Source organism: Salmo trutta, chromosome 12, assembly GCF_901001165.1.
Source record: "Salmo trutta chromosome 12, fSalTru1.1, whole genome shotgun sequence".
In the NCBI taxonomy this organism is placed as follows: Eukaryota; Metazoa; Chordata; class Actinopteri; order Salmoniformes; family Salmonidae; genus Salmo; species Salmo trutta.
In genome coordinates, this window is record NC_042968.1 from 18,335,579 (window position 1) to 18,360,355 (window position 24,777).

The 24,777-nt window shown below is 49.1% G+C and overlaps 1 protein-coding gene across 3 annotated transcripts in view; it reads right to left on the reverse strand.

Moving 5' to 3' along the window:
- The window catches only part of LOC115203077 (centrosome-associated protein CEP250), a 193,935-nt gene that overhangs the window by 13,750 nt on the left and 155,408 nt on the right, over nt 1–24,777 (reverse strand). For 2 of the 3 annotated variants that reach the window (XM_029767424.1, XM_029767426.1), the window contains exons 17-34: nt 24,245–24,529; nt 23,252–23,410; nt 23,073–23,165; nt 22,777–22,932; nt 22,340–22,423; nt 19,616–19,783; nt 13,390–13,611; nt 12,983–13,213; nt 11,581–11,811; nt 9,050–9,172; nt 7,585–7,711; nt 7,170–7,327; nt 6,700–6,946; nt 5,876–6,065; nt 3,426–3,579; nt 1,794–1,961; nt 422–589; nt 162–329 (exon numbers count right to left, since the gene is read on the reverse strand). In XM_029767424.1, the coding sequence (XP_029623284.1) occupies nt 162–329; nt 422–589; nt 1,794–1,961; nt 3,426–3,579; nt 5,876–6,065; nt 6,700–6,946; nt 7,170–7,327; nt 7,585–7,711; nt 9,050–9,172; nt 11,581–11,811; nt 12,983–13,213; nt 13,390–13,611; nt 19,616–19,783; nt 22,340–22,423; nt 22,777–22,932; nt 23,073–23,165; nt 23,252–23,410; nt 24,245–24,529 (3,132 nt within the window). The remainder of the gene's footprint in view (nt 1–161; nt 330–421; nt 590–1,793; nt 1,962–3,425; nt 3,580–5,875; nt 6,066–6,699; nt 6,947–7,169; nt 7,328–7,584; nt 7,712–9,049; nt 9,173–11,580; nt 11,812–12,982; nt 13,214–13,389; nt 13,612–19,615; nt 19,784–22,339; nt 22,424–22,776; nt 22,933–23,072; nt 23,166–23,251; nt 23,411–24,244; nt 24,530–24,777) is intronic. The other variant, XM_029767425.1, reaches the window with a different exon arrangement.

Sequence of the window (24,777 nt, forward strand, 5' to 3'; positions counted from 1 at the left end):
CAAAACAAACATCCACACAAAATATACATTGTTAGTCCCACTACACATTATTTCCTCACAGTCATTGCCCTAAAAGAAGTTGAGAGTTAGTGTCATTGTTTTAACGTCAGTATTTTCATGACATGCCTGACAGAGAACTAGTGTGTAAGCAGGGCACCCACCAGCTCCATGCTCTCTCTATGGGAAGCCTGGGTGGAGGCCAGCTCCAGTCTCAGCTCTCTGAGGCTGTGTTGTGCTGCTGCTGTGTCCCTGGTCCCCTGCCTGCTGCTGGCCTGAGCCTCCTCTACACACTCTCTCAGCCTGGACACCGTCTCCTGAAGGATGCTTATCTGGAGAGGAGAACACACATATGGAACATGGGCCCCTAACTACACACAAAGTACACTCAGCATATGGACAGTATGTGACTGTGACCTCTGACCTCTTGGCTGTGGCTCTGGCTCTGGCCCTCCCTGCTCTCCAGCTCCCTCCTACACTGCTGCAGCTGAGCCTGGCAGGCTGTCTGTTCCCCCTGCAGCCTCTGGGTGGTGCTCTGCAGCTCTACCACACGCTCCTGCAGGCACCCCACTGTCCTCTCCAGCTCCCTCAGCTGTAGGACAGACAGGAGACACACCCCTATCACAGCTCCCATCAGGTGTGTGTGTCACTGTGTGTATATCAGGCTCAAAGATAGATGGGTCTAAATCTGACAATCGCAGCACCATCTTAGCTCTCTGTTCCAGGATTAAGTAACATGGATGGGCAGATAGATGAGAGATCTGCACTTACATGCATGACAGATTTTAAATTGGGATTAAGGAGATTAATTTCAGGCCGTAATTGAGTGAGAAAGTTTTTGATCAGATTGATTTAACTTTCTAAAGATATGAATTATGTGCTTCAATTAAATTTCCTAGCAGCTGAACAGTTGGTAAATTGCTGCGCTTCAGGCTTGTATCCCTTTGGCTGGTGGAAAACTATTATTTCACAAAATTCATGACGTGTGCAGATCTGACTCATTTCTCTTGCTTCCTTGGGGGTTAAAAAAGAATTACTATTTTTGAAACACAAATTCAGAGACGGAAACTAATTCAATTTGCGAGCATGGCTGGAGGGGGAATCTGAGTGGATTGTAGATGAGTGTAGCCAGGCTTCAGTCAGACACTATGTGAGGAGAAGACACTGTCCTGATGAATGGAAAAACAACATGTAAAGCCAAAAAATGCCTTTTGAAACGTTTAACTGTCAGCAAGCACAGGTTTAATTCATGATGTTCACTGACACTAATTGTTTGTGTTGGGAAATTGCCTTTAGTCATAAATCAACAAACAAACACTACAGTATGATTAACATATGTTGTGTGAGTGTGACATGCATTAGCAATATGTGTGAATTTATTGACTGCATATTTCTAGTTGAGCGCTAGTTTTTGGATACATTAGTATGTGTGTGAAAGCACCTGGTTGAGTGCTGAGTTGTTGACTGCACATGTCTAGTTGAGTGCTAGTTTTATATACATTATTATAAACTGGTTGGTTCAAGCCTGAATGGTGATTGTCTGACAGCCATGGTATATCAGACCACGGGTATAGCAAAACATTTATTTTTACTGCTTTAATTACATTAGTAACCAGTTTATAATAGCAATAAGGCACGAGGGGGTGTGTTATATGGCCAATATACCACGGCTAAGGGCTGTATCCAGGCATTCTGCGTTGCGCCGTGCATAAGAACATCCCTTAGCTGTGGTATATTGGCCATATACCACAAACCCCAGAGGTGCCTTATTGATTAATTATAGTGTTTGAATCTACCTGGCTGTGAGCTGCTTCCAGGTTGGTTCTGAGCTGGTTTCTCTCTGACTCCAGCCGGACCTCTCTCTCCCTGGCCCCCTGGTTCCTCTCCTGCAGCTCCTGCTGCCTGGCCTGCTCCTGGGACAGCTCTGCCCGCAGTTCCCGGCTGGCATCAGCCTGCTCCTGCAGCTGGCACACAGAGAGACAACCACAGTCACACAGCCAACCAACCGACCACACGTTTACAGGCAATATTCTGAGGTTAGGCTACATTTACATTTTAGTCATTTCCACTCGGGGCCCCCCTTCCAGCATTGGGGAGCATCCCGCAACCCCCCGCGCACGAGCCACTTCTATTTCAATGGGCACAAACACTGTTCATGACAAACGGTTCACACCCCTCTTGTTGGTGGAGAGAACTTTGTAGGTTTAAAGCTTATTTCCTGCAATTCTGCACATTTTGTAATGGGGTGTAATGAACATTTTACAGTTTTAAAGCAAATTTTATTGCAATTCTATTCATTTTGCCATGTCTAATGTGTATTCATGCCATATTTGAGTGACAAAAAAATGACACCAATATATATCGAACAAAATAAATAAACGTCAGCTGACATGGGTCAGTTGATCTGGACAAGTTATAAATAGCTCTCTAAGATATGCAATGACTGACATGACAAGAGGAACTGATGACGCACTACCCAATTTTGAAACTGCACCCTGTGTATACTACTACTACTACTACTACAACTTCAAGAGTAAGTTTAAAGCCAGACTGAGTTCCTTTAAAACAAATTTAAAAGGGCCTCCAGAGTGACGTAGCGGTCTAAGGCACTGCATCGCAGTGCTAGATGCGTCACTACAGAGCCCGGTTCGATCCCGGGCTGTATCACAACCGGCCGTGATTGGGAGTCCCATAGGGCGGCGCACAATTGGCCCAGCGATGTCCAGGTTAGGGGGAAGGTTTGTTTGGGGGGGCTTTACTTGGCTCAATGCGCTCTAGTGACGCCTTGTGGCGGGCCGGGCGCCTGCAGGCTGACCTCGGTCGTCAGGTGAACAGTGTTTCCTCTGACACATTGGTGCGGCTGGCTTCCGGGTTAAGCAAGCGGGTGTTAAGAAGCGAGGTTTGGGGGGTCATGTTTCGGAGGACACATGACTCGTCCTTCACCTCCCGAGCCCGTTGGGGAGTTGCAGCGATGAGACAAGATTGAATGTTTGTTTTTTTATCTCAATAAAGAAGTTATCAGCAAAGTCACTGCTAGCAGGAAAGGTCAAGTGCAAGGCTACTGGGTCATTAGCTATCTCAAATCAATATATTGATTTAGTGTAACGGGACATCTTCTTTTCACGCCACTTTGATACAAAGTGATTTTCGTAGCAGGTTAGGAGAGCATTTTCGCTAAACCTAACCATTTTCCTAACCTTAACCTCAGTCTCCTAACCGGCTACAACAAATTCACTTTGGTATTGAAGTGGCGTTAAAAGACTGTTCCTCTAGTGTAACAGACCCTAAATGACTTAGGATAGAGGTGGTGTTGTGAAGTCCCTTTTACTGTGAGAGGCTCCCCAAGGTGGTGACTGTGGTTTCAGGACACTGTTTGTAGGAACCTGTTGGTTGGTTGGTTTGCTTTATGTGTTAATGTTGGGTCTTACCTGCTGCTGTAGAGTCCTGAGTGTGTCCTTGGTGCTGGTCAGCTCTGCCTCCAGCTGCTGAGCTCCCTGCTGGTGTGTGTTGGCCTCCTGCTGAGCACTGAGCTGTGCCTGCCTGCTCTCCCCTGCCTCCTTCTTCAGACTCTCCACCTGCATCCTGATACACACACACGGCCAGACACACCGTCAGTCAGGGGCTCCCAGTCTTTAAACGACCACTACTTTCAAACGGGCATGTTTGATACCTCTCTCTGCCATAGCTACCCCCCACAGGCTGTAAACTTTGTTTTCACTCTTGTTCACATTTTCAAAATCAAAGGGAATTTCATTTATCTTGTGATGTAATGCGAGAAATGTAATCATTGGAGAGTAATGCGTGTGTGTTTGTGTCTGCCAGATTTAATCTGAGCAGGCAAGCCTGAACATTTAATGAGGGGACGTTGCACTAATTCTGTCTGTGCGGTGCTTTGCGGTGTGGCATGGTGTAGTGGGGCGAGCGTTGGGCTGATGGGGCGCCGGGGCGTGAGTGATGGGATCAGAGCTGTGTGTGTGAGGGATGGCCAGGGCCTGTTTACCGCCAGGTGAAGCAGCTAATCAAATCCCCGAGAGCGGCCCAGTTCAGCGCCCTCTCTCCCTGAGACATCAACTCAGACCACAGCCAAGCGTCAAAGCCCTCGCCTGCCCAGGGAGGGACACACCACGCGTTAGGGAGGGTGACGAGGGACACACCAGCAGAGTGTGAAGGAGGAACTTATACTGTATGTAGAGCAAAGTGTGAGGGTGGCATTCCCTAGGGACATGTTCTACCAAGGTGTTGCCCCTCCTCTCTGCCAATACCCATCCGAGAAGCAACACCTTTAGACAGTCTAAGAAAAAGGGAGAACGAGAGATATAGAGGAGGTGGGCGGGGGTTGAGGGGTAAAGCCCTTCCAGAAGTGAGTGAGTGTTTGAGAGCGTGTGTGTGTGTGTGGGTGTGGGGGGGGGGAAAGCCCAGAGCCTTCTCAGTGCTCACCTCCCTCTCCCATTGACAAGGCGGCCGCAGTAACAGCAAATCGATGGCTCGTGAATCCCCTGCATCCCCCCTCTCCAGGTTGATCAATATCCCTGGCAATTAGAATCCCCTATCTGCATGGCTGTGGGGACCTCTGGGTGGCTCGCCAGCCCACAAACACCCAATTTAGTCCTCAGCCTATCACTTAATTACTAAATCCTCCCTAATGCCTATTGGCAGGCAGTGGGCTCACTCCAAGCGGCGGGACGGCTGACTGAACAGGAGACCTTTGGCAAGGTGCTGGTTAAGATGCTCCCATCCCTCTTCTCCTGGCCAGTTAAACATCTGATTTCACAAGAGGGCCCCGACCTGGAATGATCTGCCTATCGAGCGGCCGGAGCACACACAGCCCAGATGGACAGGGGGGAGGAGGGGGAGAGCGGGGGAGGCAGCGTGCCAAGGGTCACAAAGCCAAAACACTTTTCTCTCTTTCTCTCAGCCACTAAGATACAGACAAGATTGAGAGAGAGTGTGTGAGGCACAGTGGGTTTTTAAACACATTTAACATCAGATGGGTGTTTGTTTCACAGGCATTATTTAGAGTGATTGTTTGAGAGGCTTGTCTGTTATAAAGACACTGTGCCTTACTGACCAAAAGGTTCAGTTTGGATCTAAATGGGAATAAGTAAATACTCAAGTCACTGTTGAACTAATGGCACAGTGAAATGTAAAGGATTGGGGTTAAAGACAGGTTCATGACATGCTGTGTGCTTGGCGGTAGAGGGCTGCAGGTCCCAACAGACATCATTGAGTCATGGTCGGCATTTTTCATCCTGCATTCATCACTCATCAGACATACAACTTTGGGATGAATTTGGATTAATCTTTCCAAGGAAATTAACTTAAATATGATTAGGCTATAGTTTACTACACTGCCTAGTAATAAATATTGATCACCCATATTATTTTGTCTCTGTCTGAAAATCGTCCCGATCCTAAAAGGTAGGCTATTAAACGTAGCTCAAGAGAAAATGCAAGTGTCCTCTCTCTCTCCAACTCTGCTCTCTTCAAACAACGTCTAACCTATTGGCTGATATAGCCCAGTAATATAGATAGCCTAATATAATGGAGAATGTGAGGATCTCTGGTAATTTAACCTATTTCTTAGGTTATTTTTGCGCATTCTGATATTGACTATAGAGCGCAAAATTGCTAGGACCATGGCTAGTAAACTAGCTGCAACACATACGCCTAAAATAACATTGCGGGACTGTGGTTGGGTTCGGGACCAGTTTTTACGGGAGCGGGTGGGAGTTAGACAGAAAGCCAGCGGGAGTAGGTAGGTGCGGTATGAAAAGCTGTGGGTGCGGGTGGGAATGGCATGAATAAATCAGTCATGCGCAGACTTCTACTTGGAGTCAGATAGAGACAGACTTAGGGAGCCCAAAGCCCTGTAGAGTACCTGTAGCCCTGCAGCTCATGTTCTGTGGTGCGGAGTCTCTCCTTTAAGGTGCGTAGCTCTGCCTGTAGCTTCCTCTGGGCCTGCTCTGCCCTCACCACCTCTGTCACCCGCTCTGCCAGGTGTTCCTGTGTCCGATGCTGCCCCCCCTCCACCAGCAACACCTTCTCCTCCTGACGAGCCAGCTCCTGGGCTGAGACACAGACACAAACACAGACACATAACATATTCAGATCATTTACTATCAACAACGCTATTATATTACATATCTTATCTGTTATCTTGTGTGTTGATTTGCCCTTCTTCATCCATGCATGTTCTGTTATTTCTTATTTTGATGGTCCCTCTGAGTGCATATGCATATGTTAGTATGCATGTGTGAGTGTGAGTGAGTGTGTGTGTCAGTCAAAAGGCCCCAGGCTGTGAATTGATGGGCTGTTTCATTGCTGACTAGCTGCTGAGGCTTCTGGGGCAGGCAGGACGTAAACAGGTGACCATCTCAGACTGCTCATTAAGGTCAGCCCTAGAGGCTGCACTGCTGCTGCTGCCACTACAACCATGTCACTCTCCTCTTTCTCCCCTTCCCTCCTTCCATCAGCATCACTCTCATTCCTTCTTCCTCATGCCTCTTCTGCTTTTAACTGTTTTTAGAACCTATTCTCCACCAAGGAAGGGGGAAGGAGAGAGAGACAAACAGACAAAGAGACAAAAAAATAGGGAGAGAGAGAGAGAGAGCTACAAATGTACCTGACTACACTCTGAAACACAAGCCCCTTTATAGACACCAGTCACCCAGCTCACCCCCCAGGACTGTGTCCTCCTCCTACCCGTGTCCCTGCAGCGTCCCTGGGCCTCCTTTAGTTCCTCCCTGAGGGTCATCAGCTGGGTCCTGAGAGAGCCACACTCGGCCTCTCTCTGCTGTCCTTCCCTCCTGGCCCTCTGGACGTCAGCCTCCAGGCCCCTGGCTGCAGCCGCCTGCCGCTCCACCTCCACAGCCCGACTCCTCAGAGTCTCCCGGGCCTCCAGCAGGTCAGCCTCCGAACGCCTCAGGAGGTTATCCCTCTTCTGCACCGCCTGGGAGGGAAAAGAGGGAAGGCTCAGTCATAGTGTGAGTGTGTGTGTGAACATAAACTCCTGTGTGTGTGTATCTTCTTACCCAGAGTGTTCCATTTATGTGTGTGTGCGTGTTTTCCACTTCCTGAAGTTCTGAGTGAGTAGGTGTATGTAAGCTCTTTCTATCCTATCCTCCAGGTATGTTGGAGGTGAGGGCCTGGCCTGGCATCATGCCAGTGTGTACCTGCTGTCTCTTGGCACACTGGGTGTGGGCGGCCTGCAGGTCCTGCTCCAGCCTGACAGCCCTCTGCTCTTGAGCTCCCGCCTCCTCCAGCCTGCGCTGGTCCTCCATCATGGCCTCTGCCTGGAGTTGCCTCCCAGCCTCTTGCAGCCGCAGCACCTCTGCAGCACACACAGTACACCGTAAACACACACATGGATGCACACACACACACACACACACACACACACACACACACACACACACACAAACACACACACACACACACACACACACACACACACACACACACACACACACACACACACACACACACACACACACACACACACACACACTATGCAGTAAAAAATAAACACTTTATGTATTCTATCGTAAACACAAAGTTATTGGTTGAGTTGTGTCATGCCCTCCACACCTGCCACAGTGCTGTCTTTGAGCTGGGTGAGTCTGGACACCTCCTCTCTCAGCTGACGAACCTCCGACTGGCACACACTGAGGTCCTGGCTGCCCTGGGCACACTGCTCCACGGCCTGGGAGAATGCCTACACACACGCGCGCGCACACGCACACACACCTATGACTATGCCTGAGGGGAACGGGAGGACCAAAGCCCCAGGCTTTCCACATCCTCACCTGAGAGACCCAGCATAGCAATGCCCCCCCCCCCCCCTCCACCCCCCAGGACAACTCCACACCTGCTCAAGCGCGTTCAGTGAAGCGCCTGCCCCTAATTTGGCATTTCCACCATGATGGCATGAGTATCAGTGTGTGGAGGAAGTGTCCTGTGTTAGGGGAGCACCTATCTGACAGGTGTCACATCCAATCTGCACAGACCTACTGATGTTTTAACTATTCAATTAACCAGCCAACTGCACTGTGTGGCTGCCATGACATATTTACCTAAGATAACTTGTGTGTGTGTGTGTGTGTGTGTGTGTGTGTGTGTGTGTGTGTGTGTGTGTGTGTGTGTGTGTGTGTGTGTGTGTGTGTGTGAGCACAGGCAGCTGACAGGTCAACATGTCACATTCACTCTTCCTCCAGTAGAGTGTGTGTGTATGTGTGCCAGTCATCTCCCCAGTGCTCTCAGACCCTACCAAGCCAAAGCCAACAGCTTTGAGTGAAATATGTACGTAAACATTAAGTTAAAAAAAAGTAGAATTCAGCCATGTTGCGGAGGGAAGATCCTGCCATCTCCCCCTTCATCTCAGACCATTAAAATAACGAGTTGTCACCAGGCTCTGGTTTCACTACCCCCTGACGCTGACACCCGTCAAGACAAATCTAGATTTCATGGCCACTTACAGATGTATAAATAGTCAAACGAGGTGCTCTAACCATCTATAAAACGCAGCTAAAAGGTTGCCAGAAGATGGCGGGCATCGTGGGTAATCAATCTGGGCTGAGTCGAAGTGCAGCGGGGAGGGATGGCTGCGTGCGTTGGGAGCAGTGCAGTAAATCACGTCAGCGCAGCGCGGGCGCTCCTCTGACACGCCAGCCACTCCAGCTGACACTGGGCCTGCTTGACAGCCTGATGGATCGCCCCACTACACTCCATTAACGGCAAACGGGCACACGCACGCTGACATAACAAACAATTAGTCACCGCGGCCGTTATGGACCTTGGTTGGTGTGGGTCAGGGTCTGTCTGGCGATGGCTGCTCTGGCTTCCTGTCTAGGGTCAGTTTAATGCCAGGTTTGGAATACACAGAACTACAGTGAACTTACTGAACATACAGTAGGACCAAACTTCTAACTATAGTTGATGAGTGAAGTTTTAAAGACAATGACTTTCTCTGGTCACTGTGATTTCACTGGCCACAGTGACTGGTTGTGTTAGCAGGACTCCAGCATGAAGAGGTGAAGTGTCTGCCCTACTGTACCTGTTGTAGATCCTGGACGCGGCAGAGCTGAGAGTCGTAGTCTGAGTCAGAGTGGATGTGAGTGGCTCTGTAGACAGAGAAATCAGCTTGGCTCTTCACCACACTCTCCTCCTGTTCCTCCACCTGAGAGAGGCACACCGGAACAGAGTGCACAGATATATCCGTTGACAGACCGGTACAGAAACACTGTCATGCGGTTGACTTTAGTAGGTCTCTCCTCCCATTTCCTTCCTGTGTTGTGTAGTTGAGTGTTGAGAGGTAGAGACAGAAGGGACGGGCTACTCTGTGAGACTATGGTTGAAGGGCAGACTGCATGGGGTCCTCCTGTCTGACTGTGAGGCAGGCAGGGGTCACTATGAGACTGTAAGTTTGGGGCTGAGGTACTGGGTGAGTTCACAGTAATGAAGCAGAGACAGGCAAACAGAACGTTTCCCCTCAGTCGCCCCCATCTGGAAGCTGTGCTGGGCCTGATGGCTAGTGACTGGAGCACATTCTGCTTCTCACAGATGAGTCGGTCTGTCTGAGGCGCACGCACGTACGCGCACACGCACGCACACACAAAATGTCCTATCAGGTTTCGGTGGTTTGTCAGGATGACTTTGTGCTGCTGCACTTATAAAACACTCCCAAATGGCCTGTACGTTTATTTTGGATAATATATCTGAATACAGTGTTCCTCTCATTACCCACTGTTGTTGTTTGTTGTCTATGTTTTCCAGACAGCCTTCACTGCAGCGTGTCTGTAGTGTTCATAAAGCCAGGATGAAGATGGAGTGAGAGGTGGTGAAATCAGCTAGTTGTATTGATGTCTCACAGCAGACTCAGAGCGATCGGCTCATTAAATGAAATCAGACTCTCTCTCTCTCTACCTCCCTCTCTACCTCCCTCTCTACCTCCCTCTCTACCTCCCTCTCTACCTCCCTCTCTACCTCCCTCTCTACCTCCCTCTCTACCTCCCTCTCTACCTCTCTCTCTACCTCCCTCTCTACCTCCCTCTCTACCTCCCTCTCTACCTCCCTCTCTACCTCCCTCTCTACCTCCCTCTCTACCTCCCTCTCTACCTCCCTCTCTACCTCCCTCTCTACCTCCCTCTCTACCTCCCTCTCTACCTCCCTCTCTACCTCCCTCTCTACCTCCCTCTCTACCTCCCTCTCTCACACAGACATACACACACCCCAGTTTCCAGACAACACATGTAAACTTGGGAAAGAGGTAAAGAAACATTGGTGTGAAAAAATACCTTGGCAGGAAGTGATCACTTAAAAGGTATGCAGGTCAACACTCACTCACGCACACACACCACACACACACCACACACACACCGTGGGTTAGAGATAGAGACTGATGAACCGAGCGGGTGGTGTGTTGCGCTGTGTGCTCTAAGGACCCAGCTGAGGACGGGAGAGATCAATACTGTGTGTGTGTGTGTGTGTGTGCGATTGAGAGCCTCTGTGTTGCTAATGGAGCTCTGCTGTGTGGGAAGGGGTGTTGTTAGGGACTCAGGTGGTGTGTGTGGGGGGGTATACAGTGGAGAGGGAAGGCCTTGGTTACAGCAGTGGAGAGGGAAGGCCTTGGTTACAGCAGTGGAGAGGGGAGGGTGAGAGTTGGAGGTGATGGGAACGGCGCCTCCATTGTGGGCTCACAGGAGGTAAGCGCCCCCCTGCATCTCCAGCCACCTCCACACCACATAAACGCTGAGCTCCACTGGGCACGGCCGCCATTATTTCAGACACATATCGCATCCCCAGCATGATTTTCCACTTTGCTTCTTCCGTGCATGGAACTGTCAACCACCCCGTGTCTCACACACACATGCATGCACACAACCACACACACCCAAACAAGTCCAAACATCGAACCTTCCTCTCCACTGCTCTGCCCATGTAATCCAGTCATCCCCTCCTCTCTGCTTCCTCCTGCCAGCCATTAACGGCTGTGCTCTGTGCTGTACTCTGTGCTGTGCTCTGTGCTGTCCAGGGGGCTCACACTGCCTGTGTTTTCTCATTGTGTTTCCTCCTGTATGGGGGCCATGACGCCGATCAATAGGAATCAGTGCAAACACTTCCACAGGTCCCCAGACCCTCTGACTCCCAGTGTGTTGTACCCTGTCGGACTCCACCCGTTTACAGATCAGGAGCAGAGATGGAGCCTTACCTACAGAGGTGTGGCGAGACAACTGACCTGCATGTAGCTTCACTCACCTGAGAGGCCAGTTGGGTATACTACAGTGCTAGTACTACTTGACTGGCTTTGACTTAGCCGCATGACTGGCACTGTTCCAGGTAGCAGGGGTAGTGAGCAGGATGAGTGGGCCTGACTGTGTAGGGGGAAACCACTGAGTGGACTAGTAGATTAATCTATGTTTGTAGTGGAAAGGGAGTGATCAGCACAGTGCGACCGGGTTTGCGGACGAGTCTGTCATTGGGAAGCTACAGCCCTGTGGATGAGGCTCGGCCTGACTGACTGATCCACTGACCGATCTGCCTGACTGACTGGCTGGCCTAACTGGTGAGACTGACTGTCTGTCTGACCTGTCGTCTCAATGCAGCGGTGCTGTCTCTCATAGTGCTGATGACCATCTCACACTCCTGGCTGTGTTTGCGGCTGTCCTCCAGGTCTCTCTGGGTGTCTCGGAGGTGCTGGCTCAGGGCACTCAGGGCGTCATCCCCGCTCTCCAGCTGGGCGCTGTGGGCCTTCAGCTCCCCCTGCAACACCACCGCCTGGGCACACAGATGCAGCACATGCTCGTCCCGCTCCACCACCTGGGACACAGGGACACACAGGCAGGCACACAAACACACATATAAACAAGACATGCTATTAACACTCATAAATCAGGCCTAGAGATGTACGCAAGAACAACTCCTGGCAACATGGGTATAAACAGCAGAGATAAAACCACAACACATGGAGCGCTTGGGGCTATATGGTTCTTTCTGCTTTTTTGTCCAAATGGAGTTATTGACAGCCTTGTTCTGTTCAATGTTCTCTACCTATATAGTACTCTAAATACCCCAATTCATGTTGTTGTGTAAAAAAAGATATACTACATAAAAATTGCTGACACCATTCAAACCAATGAGGGTTTGTAAGTAACTTTAACACCAATTACCTTAGAATCATCTTCTAGCAGACAGAACCTCTAGCAGATAGAACCTCTAGCAGATAGAACCTCTAGCAGACAGAACCTCTAGCAGATAGAACCTCTAGCAGACAGAACCTCTAGCAGACAGAACCTCTAGCAGATAGAACCTCTAGCAGACAGAACCTCTAGCAGACAGAACCTCTAGCAGTTAGAACCTCTAGCAGATAGAACCTCTAGCAGACAGAGCCTCTAGCAGATAGAGCCTCTAGCAGACAGAACCTCTAGCAGACAGAACCTCTAGCAGACAGAACCTCTAGCAGATAGAACCTCTAGCAGACAGAACCTCTAGCAGACAGAACCTCTAGCAGACAGAACCTCTAGCAGATAGAACCTCTAGCAGTTAGAACCTCTAGCAGTTAGAACCTCTAGCAGATATAACCTCTAGCAGACAGAACCTCTAGCAGATAGAACCTCTAGCAGATAGAACCTCTAGCAGACAGAAGCTCGAGCAGATAGAAGCTCTAGCAGATAGAAGCTCTAGTAGACAGAACCTCTAGCAGACAGAACCTCTAGCAGATAGAACCTCTAGCAGATAGAACCTCTAGCAGACAGAACCTCTAGCAGACAGAACCTCTGCCAGTTAGAACCTCTAGCAGTTAGAACCTCTAGCAGATATAACCTCTAGCAGACAGAACCTCTAGCAGATAGAACCTCTAGCAGATAGAACCTCTAGCAGACAGAACCTCTAGCAGATAGAAGCTCTAGCAGATAGAAGCTCTGGAAATACTAGAAAAAGCTCCAGTATCAGCTCAGTTTTCCTGCAGGGTGAGGATGGCGTGGGAGCTGACCTGAGCCCTGGCTTCCTTCAGGTCCTCGTCCTGGGCCTGTAGAGTGCTGCCCTGCTGGGAGATTTTGGTGAGGCAGGCCTGGTACTTGACCCTGTACAGCTCCAGGGACTGGGTCAGGGGCTGCAGCCTGGTCTCTGTGTCCGCTGCTCTGCTCTCAGCCTCCTGCAGCACAGCCCTCAGCCTGGACAACTCTGCCTCCTGGCCCCGCAGACGGTTCTCCCTATCAGATGCCTGTGGGGGGGACACATTCTCAGAACACTGTAGTCTACTTCAATATGCCTGTATAATGGCTTACATAAACCTGCAATAGGTACAGTACTGAGGGTACTTCACTGCTTATTAAAGTGAAGAGAAATCCATGTTCCTGTCTTTCTGTGTACTGTACTCCTCTCACTCCTCCCACCCACCTCCTCCTCTGCCTGCCTGGTCTGTCTCTGGGTGTGCTCCAGGTCAGAGTGGAGGTGCTTCATGGTTCCTCTACACTGCTGCAGCCTGCCCTGGGTCTCCTGTAGCTCAGCCCTCAGGCCCGACACCTCCTCCTCCCTGCTCTCCTGCTGAGCTCGGGCCTCCACCTGCCACCGCTGCAACTCCCCACGCAGAACACACACTGCCCCCTGCTGGTTGTCCCGCTGGAGACAGAGGGTAGTGTCAGTGAGGTAGTGTGTAGGGAGAATGTGTGTGTGTGTGTGTGTGTGTGTGTTTGTATGTATCTGTATGTGTGTGTGTATGTATGTATGTGTTTGTATTTGTTTGTGTGTGTGTGTATATATGTGTGTGTGTGTGTGTGTGTGTGTGTGTGTGTGTGTGCATACACACGTATGGGGGGTGTAGGGGACACACAGACAGAACAGACAGATATGATCCAGTACACTCCTTCATCCTTCCTTCCTCTCCCTGCAGCTCCACCGAGGCACTTTAATGACACCAGCTCTACATTACATTATTACACTCCAGAGTACAATATCCCAGATGGGATAATATTAGTTTTCCCCTGGCTGATGATGCATTACAAAAGTAAGGAGCACTGTAACAGATGGCTCTCAGGGTAAAAATAATAAATCCCACAGACTTGTAACATGGCTGGGAGACACGCACCCACACCCACAAAACACTTCTGTGATTCATCTACTCCTTCGTTCTTACTGACTTCTAAGCCAGAAGAGAGAGAGAGGAAGAGAGAAACACGATTAGTTTGCATTTAACTTACAAACATCATTAAGACCCCAGCACTAATTGTGTTCTTTTAAATGAGTTAAATCTGTTAATGACTCCATCAGTGACTCCAGTGCATTGATGTCTCGCCGGAAAGGAGGGAGGGAGGAAGTGAGAGGATGGACTGAGGCAGTCTGTGACATCACAAACCGTGTAGACACACACAAATATGGAGGTAAAAGATACATGCAGAGAAAAGAGGACAGATGAAGAGGATAAATATAATAATAATAGTAGGACAGATATAGGGAAGGGGGCTGATGTGGAGAGAGAGAGAGAGAGAGAGAGGGGCTCTAATCCATAATACAGCCTGGCTGCCTGGCCTGCTGCATACATTACTGCATCAATCAGTGCTAAGCTGCAGTGTAATTTTCTAACTCCCTATTTCTCTCCCAACCTCATCACACAGACAACACCCCATGGCTATTTTTGATGAGATTCAGTGCTAGAGAGAGAGGAGGCGAGGGAAGGGGGGGAGAAGGGTGTTTATAGAGCAGCCTCTCTCCCTCTCTCCCTCTCTCTCGCAGCTCAACCACTGATTAATTTCCAACTAGATCGCTTGGCTAGCAGTATTATTAGCATAACATTTCCATGGATCAGGCCCTGCAATGAAACCCTTTCATCAAGTCACTTGTCAAACATAAAATTTCAAATCTCATTTTGTTTCTAATATAATTTTCTTACTGGGTGTGTGTGGAAGGCAGCGGGAGCTGGGAAAACGGACAGTGGGGGAGGAGGGTTGTTATGCAGAAGATAAACGGAGTCATCAATCAAAATAAAAAGAACTCTGGGTTGGTGTTAACCATGGTGTCTGTAGCCGCTTCGACTTTTACACACAAACACACTGGGCCCCCTGCCCAAGGTCAGTGCTCTCAGGTCTGTCTGTCTGCCTGCCTGCCTGCCTGTCTGTCTGTCTGTCTGTCTGTCTGTCTGTCTGTCTGTCTGTCTGTCTGTCTGTCTGCCTGCCTGCCTGTCTGTCTGTCTGTCTGTCTGTCTGTCTGTCTGCCTGTCTGCCTGTCTGTCTGTCTGTCTGTCTGTCTGTCTGCCTGCCTGCCTGCCTGCCTGCCTGCCTGCCTGCCTGCCTGCCTGCCTGCCTGTCTGTCTGTCTGTCTGTCTGTCTGTCTGTCTGTCTGTCTGTCTGTAGAGTGGACAGAGGCTGAACTCTCAGCTAAAGACAAAAGAGCAGTCTGACTATCTTATCTTGTGACTGAGGCAGAACAGAACGGCAGGCAGACACCAAACTTAGTCGATCACACAGGTCCACAAACTCAAGCAACGCCTTTCACGTCACAACAATGTGACAGCACATGCAATAAATAATGATAAATCTAGCCTTGATTACAAAATGGTCAAAGCTGTCACTATTACAACCCCCAGCCCTAGTTCCAGACTGTACCAGTAATTATGAAAAATAACATAGCAGGGGGGAGTAGGAGGAGGAATGGGGATTTCATTTGAATAAGGATACAGAATCAATGCAATTTAATCAATCTTAGCTAATTAAAATAAATCTATATTGTGAAACAATCAAGGTGCATTAACAAGATTCAAATAAATGAAGGAACTGTGCCAAGAGGCTGCCCATTTCTAATTAAATGATACTAATTGGAATTCCATGGCTGTGTGCTGTGCTGTGCGTTTGTTGATGCCGTGGAGAGAAAGACAGAGGGATGGCTGACTGCCTGCTCCTTTGTCTCTGCTGCTTCTCCTCAACAGCCCACATTACTGCACACAACACAGCCACACCATGGGCCATCTCTCACAGTTTGTGTATACAGTGACCTCTGTCACGCCCTGATCTGTTTCACCTGTCATTGTGATTGTCTCCACCCACTTCCAGGTGTCACCCGTTTTCCCCGTTAGTCCCTGGGTACTTATTCCGGTGTTCTCTGTTGGTCTGTTGCCAGTTCGTCTTGTCAAGTCAACCAGCATGTTTTTCCCGTGCTCCTGCTTTTTCTTATCTCTCTTTTGCTAGTCCTCCTGGTTTTGACCCTTGCCTGCCATGACTCTGAACCCACCTGCCTGACCATACTGCCTGCCCTGACCTCGAGCCTGCCTGCCACTCTGTGCCTCCTGGACTCTAACCTTCTCCCCTACCTCACCTCGCTCATCAACTCATCCTTGACCGCTGGCTACGTTCCTTCCGTCTTCAAGAGAGCGAGAGTTGCACTCCTTCTCAAAAAACCTACACTCGATCCCTCCGATGTCAACAACTACAGACCAGTATCCCTTCTTTCTTTTCTCTCAAACTCTTGAACGTGCCGTCCTTGGCCAGCTCTCTTGCTATCTCGCTCAGAATGACCTTCTTGATCCAAATCAGTCAGGTTTAAAGACTGGTCATTCAACTGAGACTGCTCTTCTCTGTGTCACGGAGGCTCTCCGCACTGCTAAAGCTAACTCCCTCTGCTCTCATCCTTCTAGACCTATCTGCTGCCTTTGATACTGTGAACCCTCAGATCCTCCTCTCCACCCTCTCCGAGTTGGGCATCTCCGGCGCGGCTCACTCTTGGATTGCGTCCTACCTGACAGGTCGCTCCTACCAGGTGGCGTGGCGAGAATCCGTCTCTGCACCACGTGCTCTCACCACTGGTGTCCCCCAGGGCTCAGTTCTAGGCCCTCTCCTATTCTTGCTATACACCAAGTCACTTGGCTCTGTCATATCCTCACATGGTCTCTCCTATCATTGCTATGCAGACGACACAATTAATCTTCTCCTTTCCCCCTTCTGATAACCAGGTGGCGAATCGCATCTCTGCATGTCTGGCAGACATATCAGTGTGGATGACGGATCACCACCTCAAGCTGAACCTCAGCAAGACGGAGCTACTGTTCCTCCCGGGGAAGGACTGCCCGATCCATGATCTCGCCATCACGGTTGACAACTCCATTTTGTCCTCCTCCCAGAGTGCTAAGAGCCTTGGCGTGACCCTGGACAACACCCTGTCGTTCTCCGCTAACATCAAGGCGGTGACCCGATCCTGTAGGTTCATGCTCTACAACATTCGCAGAGTACGACCCTGCCTCACACAGGAAGCGGCGCAGGTCCTAATCCAGGCACTTGTCATCTCCCGTCTGGATTAGCAACTCGCTGTTGGCGGGTCTCCCTGCCTGTGCCATTAAACCCCTACAACTCATCCAGAACGCCGCAGCCCGTCTGGTGTTCAACCTTCCCAAGTTCTCTCACGTCACCCCGCTCCTCCGCTCTCTCCACTGGCTTCCAGTTGAAGCTCGCATCTGCTACAAGACCATGGTGCTTGCCTACGGAGCTGTGAGGGGAACGGCACCTCTGTACCTTCAGGCTCTGATCAGTCCCTACACCCAAAGAAGGGCACTGCGTTCATCCACCTCTGGCCTGCTCGCCTCCCTACCTCTGCGGAAGCACAGTTCCCGCTCAGCCCAGTCAAAACTGTTCGCTGCTCTGGCACCCCAATGGTGGAACAAGCTCCCTCACGACGCCAGGACAGCGGAGTCAATCACCACCTTCCGGAGACACCTGAAACCCCACCTCTTTAAGGAATACCTGGGATAGGATTAAGTAATCCTTCTAACCCCCCCCCCCAAAAAAAATATATAGATGTACTATTGTAAAGTGGTTGTTCCACTGGATATCATAAGGTGAATGCACCAATTTGTAAGTCGCTCTGGATAAGAGCGTCTGCTAAATGACGTAAATGTTTATGATCTTTTGCCTGTCCATGACCATTCTCTTGCCTGGCCCTTGCATTATAATAAATATCAGAGACTTGAACCATCTGCCTCCCGTGTGTGCATTTGGGTCTCGCCCTGTGCCCTTATAGATCTCCATAAGTATTGTGACATTTTTAGTTGTTTTGGCTCTGTACTCCAGCACTTATGGATTTGCATCCATATTGGGTGAACTGTTTAGAAATTACAGCACTTTTTGTACATAGTCCCCTCAATTTAGGGGACCAAACGTATTATCTGCATTAAAGTAGTATTTGGTCCCAAATTCCTAGTACACAATGATTACATCAAGCTTGTAACTCTACAAACTGCATTTCCTTAACCTGGGAGTTTTGGTAAAGTTACTGCAATTATACAACCCTACATGGGGATGAGAGGGTTTGACATGCTGTAATAGGAGGGATGAGAGGGCTAGACATGCTGTAATAGGAGGGATGAGAGGGTTAGACATACTGTAATAGGAGGGATGAGAGGGTTAGACATGCTGTAATAGGAGGGATGAGAGGGTTAGACATGCTGTAATAGGAGGGATGAGAGGGTTAGACATACTGTAATAGGAGGGATGAGAGGGTTAGACATGCTGTAATAGGAGGGATGAGAGGGTTAGACATGCTGTAATAGGAGGGATGAGAGGGTTAGACATGCTGTAATAGGAGGGATGAGAGGGTTAGACATGCTGTAATAGGAGGGATGAGAGGGTTAGACATGCTGTAATAGGAGGGGATGAGAGGGTTAGACATACTGTAATAGGAGGGATGAGAGGGTTAGATATACTGTAATAGGAGGGATGAGAGGGTTAGACATGCTGTAATAGGAGGGATGAGAGGGTTAGACATACTGTAATAGGAGGGATGAGAGGGTTAGACATACTGTAATAGGAGGGATGAGAGGGTTAGATATGCTGTAATAGGAGGGATGAGAGGGTTAGACATGCTGTAATAGGAGGGATGAGAGGGTTAGATATGCTGTAATAGGAGGGATGAGAGGGTTAGACATGCTGTAATAGGAGGGATGAGAGGGTTAGACATGCTGTAATAGGAGGGATGAGAGGGTTAGACATGCTGTAATAGGAGGGATGAGAGGGTTAGATATACTGTATGTAGATATGTGTGTATATAGATTATGGTGTGTGTATACATATTATATAGTTTGTATAGATTATGGTGTGTGTATACATATTGTATAGTTTATATAGATTATGGTGTGTGTATACATATTGTTTAGTTTATATAGATTATGGTGTGTGTATACATATTGTATAGTTTATATAGATTATGGTGTGTGTATACATATTGTATAGTTTATAGATTATGGTGTGTGTGTATACATATTGTATAGTTTATATAGATTATGGTGTGTGTATACATATTGTATAGTTTATATAGATTATGGTGTGTGTATACATATTGTTTAGTTTATATAGATTATGGTGTGTGTATACATATTGTATAGTTTATATAGATTATGGTGTGTGTATACATATTGTATAGTTTATAGATTATGGTGTGTGTGTATACATATTGTATAGTTTATATAGATTATGGTGTGTGTATACATATTGTATAGTTTATAGATTATGGTGTGTGTGTATACATATTGTATAGTTTATGCTGCTATATAATAGGCCTGACACCAAGCCCATCATTCCAGTAGCTACTGTAAAAAGTGTTGAATAGTCTCACTAAGGATGTGGTATGATGTGTGTGTGTAGCTGACCTGTGTGAGCAGGCTGTCCCTTTCCTGCTGTAGCTGGCCAGTTGTCTGTAGTTGTGCCTCCATGTCCTCCTCTCTCTGACTCAGGCTGCCCTGGAGACAGCTCACCTCCTTCTGCAGCCTCTGCACCTCCTCTCCAAGGGCCTGCTCCTGCTGAGCCTGCACTGACAGCTACACACACACACGCACAGTGCACAGCATCAAGAGTACACACACACACACACACACACACACACACACACACACACACACACACACACACACACACACACACACACACACACACACACACACACACACACACACACACACACACACAGACAGACAGACAGACAGACAGACAGACAGACAGACAGACAGGACAGACAGACAGACAGACAGACAGACAGACAGACAGACAGACAGACAGACAGACAGACAGACAGACAGACAGACAGACAGACAGACAGACAGACAGACAGACAGACAGACAGACACAACATACATATAATTTAATGTTTAGTGACACATTATCCCTTATCAGGAAACAATTGCTGCATGTGTGGACGCAAGTGTGAAATTGAACAAAATCCCAGTCCATATAATTAAAGAAAACAGTGCTGTGAGCAGACAAGAAGAGAAGGCAGGGGAGCATGGAGACAACCAGAGACAACCACAAAACCACTGTGTTCTCCTCTATTCTGCTTGTAGTCAGACCTGTAGAGCTTGTTGTCTGGAAAAGTGGAATCTGATTCCCTGTAATATATGTGGATATTACCCTGTTTCCCCCCTGGGGCGGCAGGTAGCCTAGTGGTTAGAGCGTAGGACTAGTAACCGAAAGGTTGCAAGATTAAATCCCGAGCTGACAAGGTAAAAATCTGTCGTTCTGCCTCTGAACAAGGCAGTTAACCCCCTGTTCCTAGACCGTCATTGAAAATAAGAATTTATTCTTAACTGACTTGTCTAGTTAAATAAAAGGTTAAAGTAAAAAAACACCACCCCCTCCAGCAGCAAGTTTCGGAGTGAGTGATAAACTCTCTCCCCTCCCAACCCCACCTCTCAACCCCTCCCCATCCCACCTCTCAACCCCTCCCATCCTCACCTCTCAACCCCTCCCATCCCCACCTCTCAACCCCTCCCATCCTCACCTCTCAACCCCTCCCATCCCCACCTCTCAACCCCTCCCAACCCACCTCTCAACCCCTCCCAACCCCACCTCTCAACCCCTCCCATCCCCACCTCTCAACCCCTCCCATCCTCACCTCTCAACCCCTCCCATCCCCACCTCTCAACCCCTCCCATCCTCACCTCTCAACCCCTCCCATCCCACCTCTCAACCCCTCCCAACCCCACCTCTCAACCCCTCCCATCCCCACCTCTCAACCCCTCCCCAACCCCACCTCTCAACCCCTCCATCCCACCTCTCACCCCTCCCAACCCCACCTCTCAACCCCTCCCATCCTCACCTCTCAACCCCTCCCATCCTCACCTCTCAACCCCCCCATCCCCACCTCTCAACCCCTCCCATCCTCACCTCTCAACCCCTCCCATCCCCACCTCTCAACCCCTCCCATCCTCACCTCTCAACCCTCCCATCCTCACCTCTCAACCCCTCCCATCCTCACCTCTCAACCCCTCCCATCCTCACCTCTCAACCCCTCCCATCCTCACCTCTCAACCCCTCCCAACCCCACCTCTCAACCCGACCCATCCTCACCTCTCAACCCCTCCCATCCTCACCTCTCAACCCCTCCCATCCTCACCTCTCAACCCCTCCCATCCCCACCTCTCAACCCCTCCCATCCCCACCTCTCAACCCGACCCATCCCCACCTCTCAACCCGACCCATCCCCACCTCTCAACCCCGACCCATCCCCACCTCTCAACCCCTCCCATCCCATCTCTCTCTTAGTCCCTCTCTTCACCCGTCTGCTCAGTTTAAATTACATCTCCCTGTGAGTCTCAGGAAAAGCCACGTAAAGCAATTGCTAACAGGCCTGATGTGCCCCCTTCCCTTTATGTAGGGGGGGGGGGGCAGTGCCCTTCAGGAAAAAATGCATTTTCCAATTGCAGTTAGTTCTGCCATGAATAAATAAACAAATAAATAATTGAGAGGGCAACATAAATAAATAACATCACAAACATTTCACTGGCACTCATAAGTATTCTGCAGATAACTTGGGCTGCATGCTAATGATAAAAACAGTACATGTAGCAGGTTCCCAATGCATTATTCACCGCTCCCCTCTAACCCAAAATTAAATAAATAAAAATCTTTCAAGGAAGTCAAAACATCCTCTCAGCATTGAAGTGACAGGCCTGTCCCATTTATAACACAAGGACACTCTGGCAAACAAATATCTGACCAGTCAGAGAGAGAGGAATAAATAAACCTGCACAACACAGTGTACGGCCATTGACAGGTCCTCCACAAGTTCTCCTTCAAGAAGAAAACTCTGAAATAACACAGAGGGTTCATGGGACACAGTCAGGTGTCTTTTCTAAGTCCCATGGTACAGGGCTGGCTGGACACTAACAAGGTCACCATGTCCTTGAGCTTTCTTCTCAGGGATATACGGGGGGGGGGGGGGGGGGGTCTGTGCCCCTGTGAATTCTGATGGATTTGAGTTGAACTAGCCTCTATATAAACCGGCAGCACTAGGACTCATCTTTGATGGCTGTAGAGACTAGGCAGGTCTGTACAACCACATCCTTGTTGACTAATTAAAAAGAGATCTCAGGCCTCACCTCATCCTGAGCTGATTTCAGGTGTTCCTGGGCGGTCCTCAGTTCTGTGGTCAGTCTCAGCACTGTCTCATCCCTGTTGGTCACCTGAACACAACCACACACCTTGGTCAGTCCCTACTTCCACTCAACTCACACTGCCTTACCTGTCAGTATGTATGGTTCGTCTTCTGCTGTGAAGATTTAAAACAACACTACCCTATATCGACACATTCTTAACAATGACCTTGGTAAAGACATTTTGTATTTCACATCCATTCTGAAACATCCTGATCCAAGTTAAATAAAGGTTACATTAAAAAAAGTAAAAAAAAGGCCATGACATTTCTGATTGCCTGTTTGTGAGCTGACCAGCTAAGGGGCATTACAATGAGGGTTGGTTGGATGAGGGAGAGGAGACAGACGGAGGAGAGATGGAGGAGAGATGTCAAGGCCAGTACCTCGTGCTGTGCAGCCTTGTGTTTCTCATTGAGCAGATCCAGGTCATGGCTCAGGTCCTGGTTCTCTGTCACCTGAGAGGCCAGTCTGTCCCTCTGTTCCCCCACCTCACGCAGCTCCTCCCTCAGCCTGCCCACCCCAGCCTCCTCCTGGACCAGCTACACACAGACAGAGAAATAGTATGGTCTAACAGAAAAGAGGCTAATAACAGAGGCTAGCAGAGGTACAGTATATAGATAAACCTACAGACCATTTTAGCATATTATGTACTAGTGACTTTCTATCAAGGTTCAAGTACCTGGGCATAGCAGGTGGTATACTGCTGCTGTAGTTGGACCAGATCAGCTCTGATCTCAGCCAGTCTCTCCTCTGTCTCCACACACTGGCTATCCTGTAACAAGTGACACGTGTCATTCCATTGTCATAAACATGCCAATGCATGGCTCTTAATGGGTCAAATAAAACTCCTTTTCTGACCTGCTTCTCCCTCTCTCTTTTACATGACCTCAGCTCGGCAGTAACTTGCTGCAGTGCATCTTGGGAGGAGAGCAGCTGTTGGCGGAGAACACGGGCGTCTTCTTCATGGTCCTGCAGCTTCACTCTGAGAGCCACGACCATCTCCTCCTTCTGGGCAAGCTGCGGGACAGGAGGGAACGTAACACACTGAAGAACACATCAAGGACAGGACAGAGAACATGCTGATTGTACAGTAATAGCTATGTGGAAAGCACTTTCCTGTTCAAATCACTGGCATTATTTACAATCAGCAAGAAAGCAAAAGGTTCAAATCAAACATTTATTTACTGTTGTTCTCTATGTTCCATCTTACAGGGATACAGGAAAACCAATGACAAAGAGCGTGATGGTTTTAGAAACAGAGGAGCCTTATTTCCACATTGTGAGAGGGTTATGGCTGAGTGATTTTCAGTTGACCTACAGGAGTTATTCCTAACAGTGGTAGTTAACTGAGTTATAATGTCCTTTTTATCACAAGAAACAAAATGACAAGAAAGAAACACATCAGTAAAGAAAAGCAAACAGGCTAATTTTCCACAGAGCCCATTAAGGAGCGTCATTAACCTGCCTGCTAAGCACAAAATTGTAATTAAAACCACGGGGGTCATATGCATTGAACACGGCCGTGCACTTGAAAGCGAGGAGTGGGGGAAAAAATCTAATTTCCTGTACATGTTTGCAGATTGCAGCCTAATGTGAAGCTCAGCTTAATTAGACCCCAGTGACCTGATGTGATGGAGCCTGACTGGGTCCTCACTACACCCACACTGCACCATCACCAACCCTGCTCCCTCCCTCCGACCCCCACAGCTCCTAGAACCATTCCACCTCCCCCTCCTCCCCAGGCCTAGACTCCCTTCCACCTCTCCCCTCTTCTTCCTACCCGTCCCTCGACCCCCCCCCCCACACACACACACCCTCAACCCTGCTCCCTGTACCTCCCCAGCCCCTCACCCTGTCCTGTAGGCTGTCCAGGCTGTGCTGCATCTCCTGCCTCTGGGCCCCCAGACTGTGGGTCTTCTCCTCCTGTAATCTCAGGCTTCTGAGGGCTGTGTCCCTGGCCCTCTGCACCTCCTCAAGCCCAGCCTCCCTCAGCCTCAGTCCCTCTGAGGCAGCATGGTAGCGGTCCCTCCACTCCCACAGCTCCCTGTCGCGCTGGGCACTCTCCTCCCACAGCTCCCGACCCACCACGTCTGCCTGGTTCTGCAGCCACACAGCCTGCACATCGCTCTCCCTCACCTGCACATAGACACAGTCACAGTCAGTTATATCACCAAATAGACATCTTCAGTCATTCATATCAGTCAGGAGACATCTAGAAACTCAACTCACACACACTAAGAACACACACGTTAACAGTCAAGGACATAGTACAGACACTCATGTACACACGTCCGACGCTCGTCATCCCGGTGTCTGCTGTGGCACAGAGCAGACTGTCCCTCCTGTCACAGCTAGTTCCCAGGATGTTAAAACAACACGTCTAC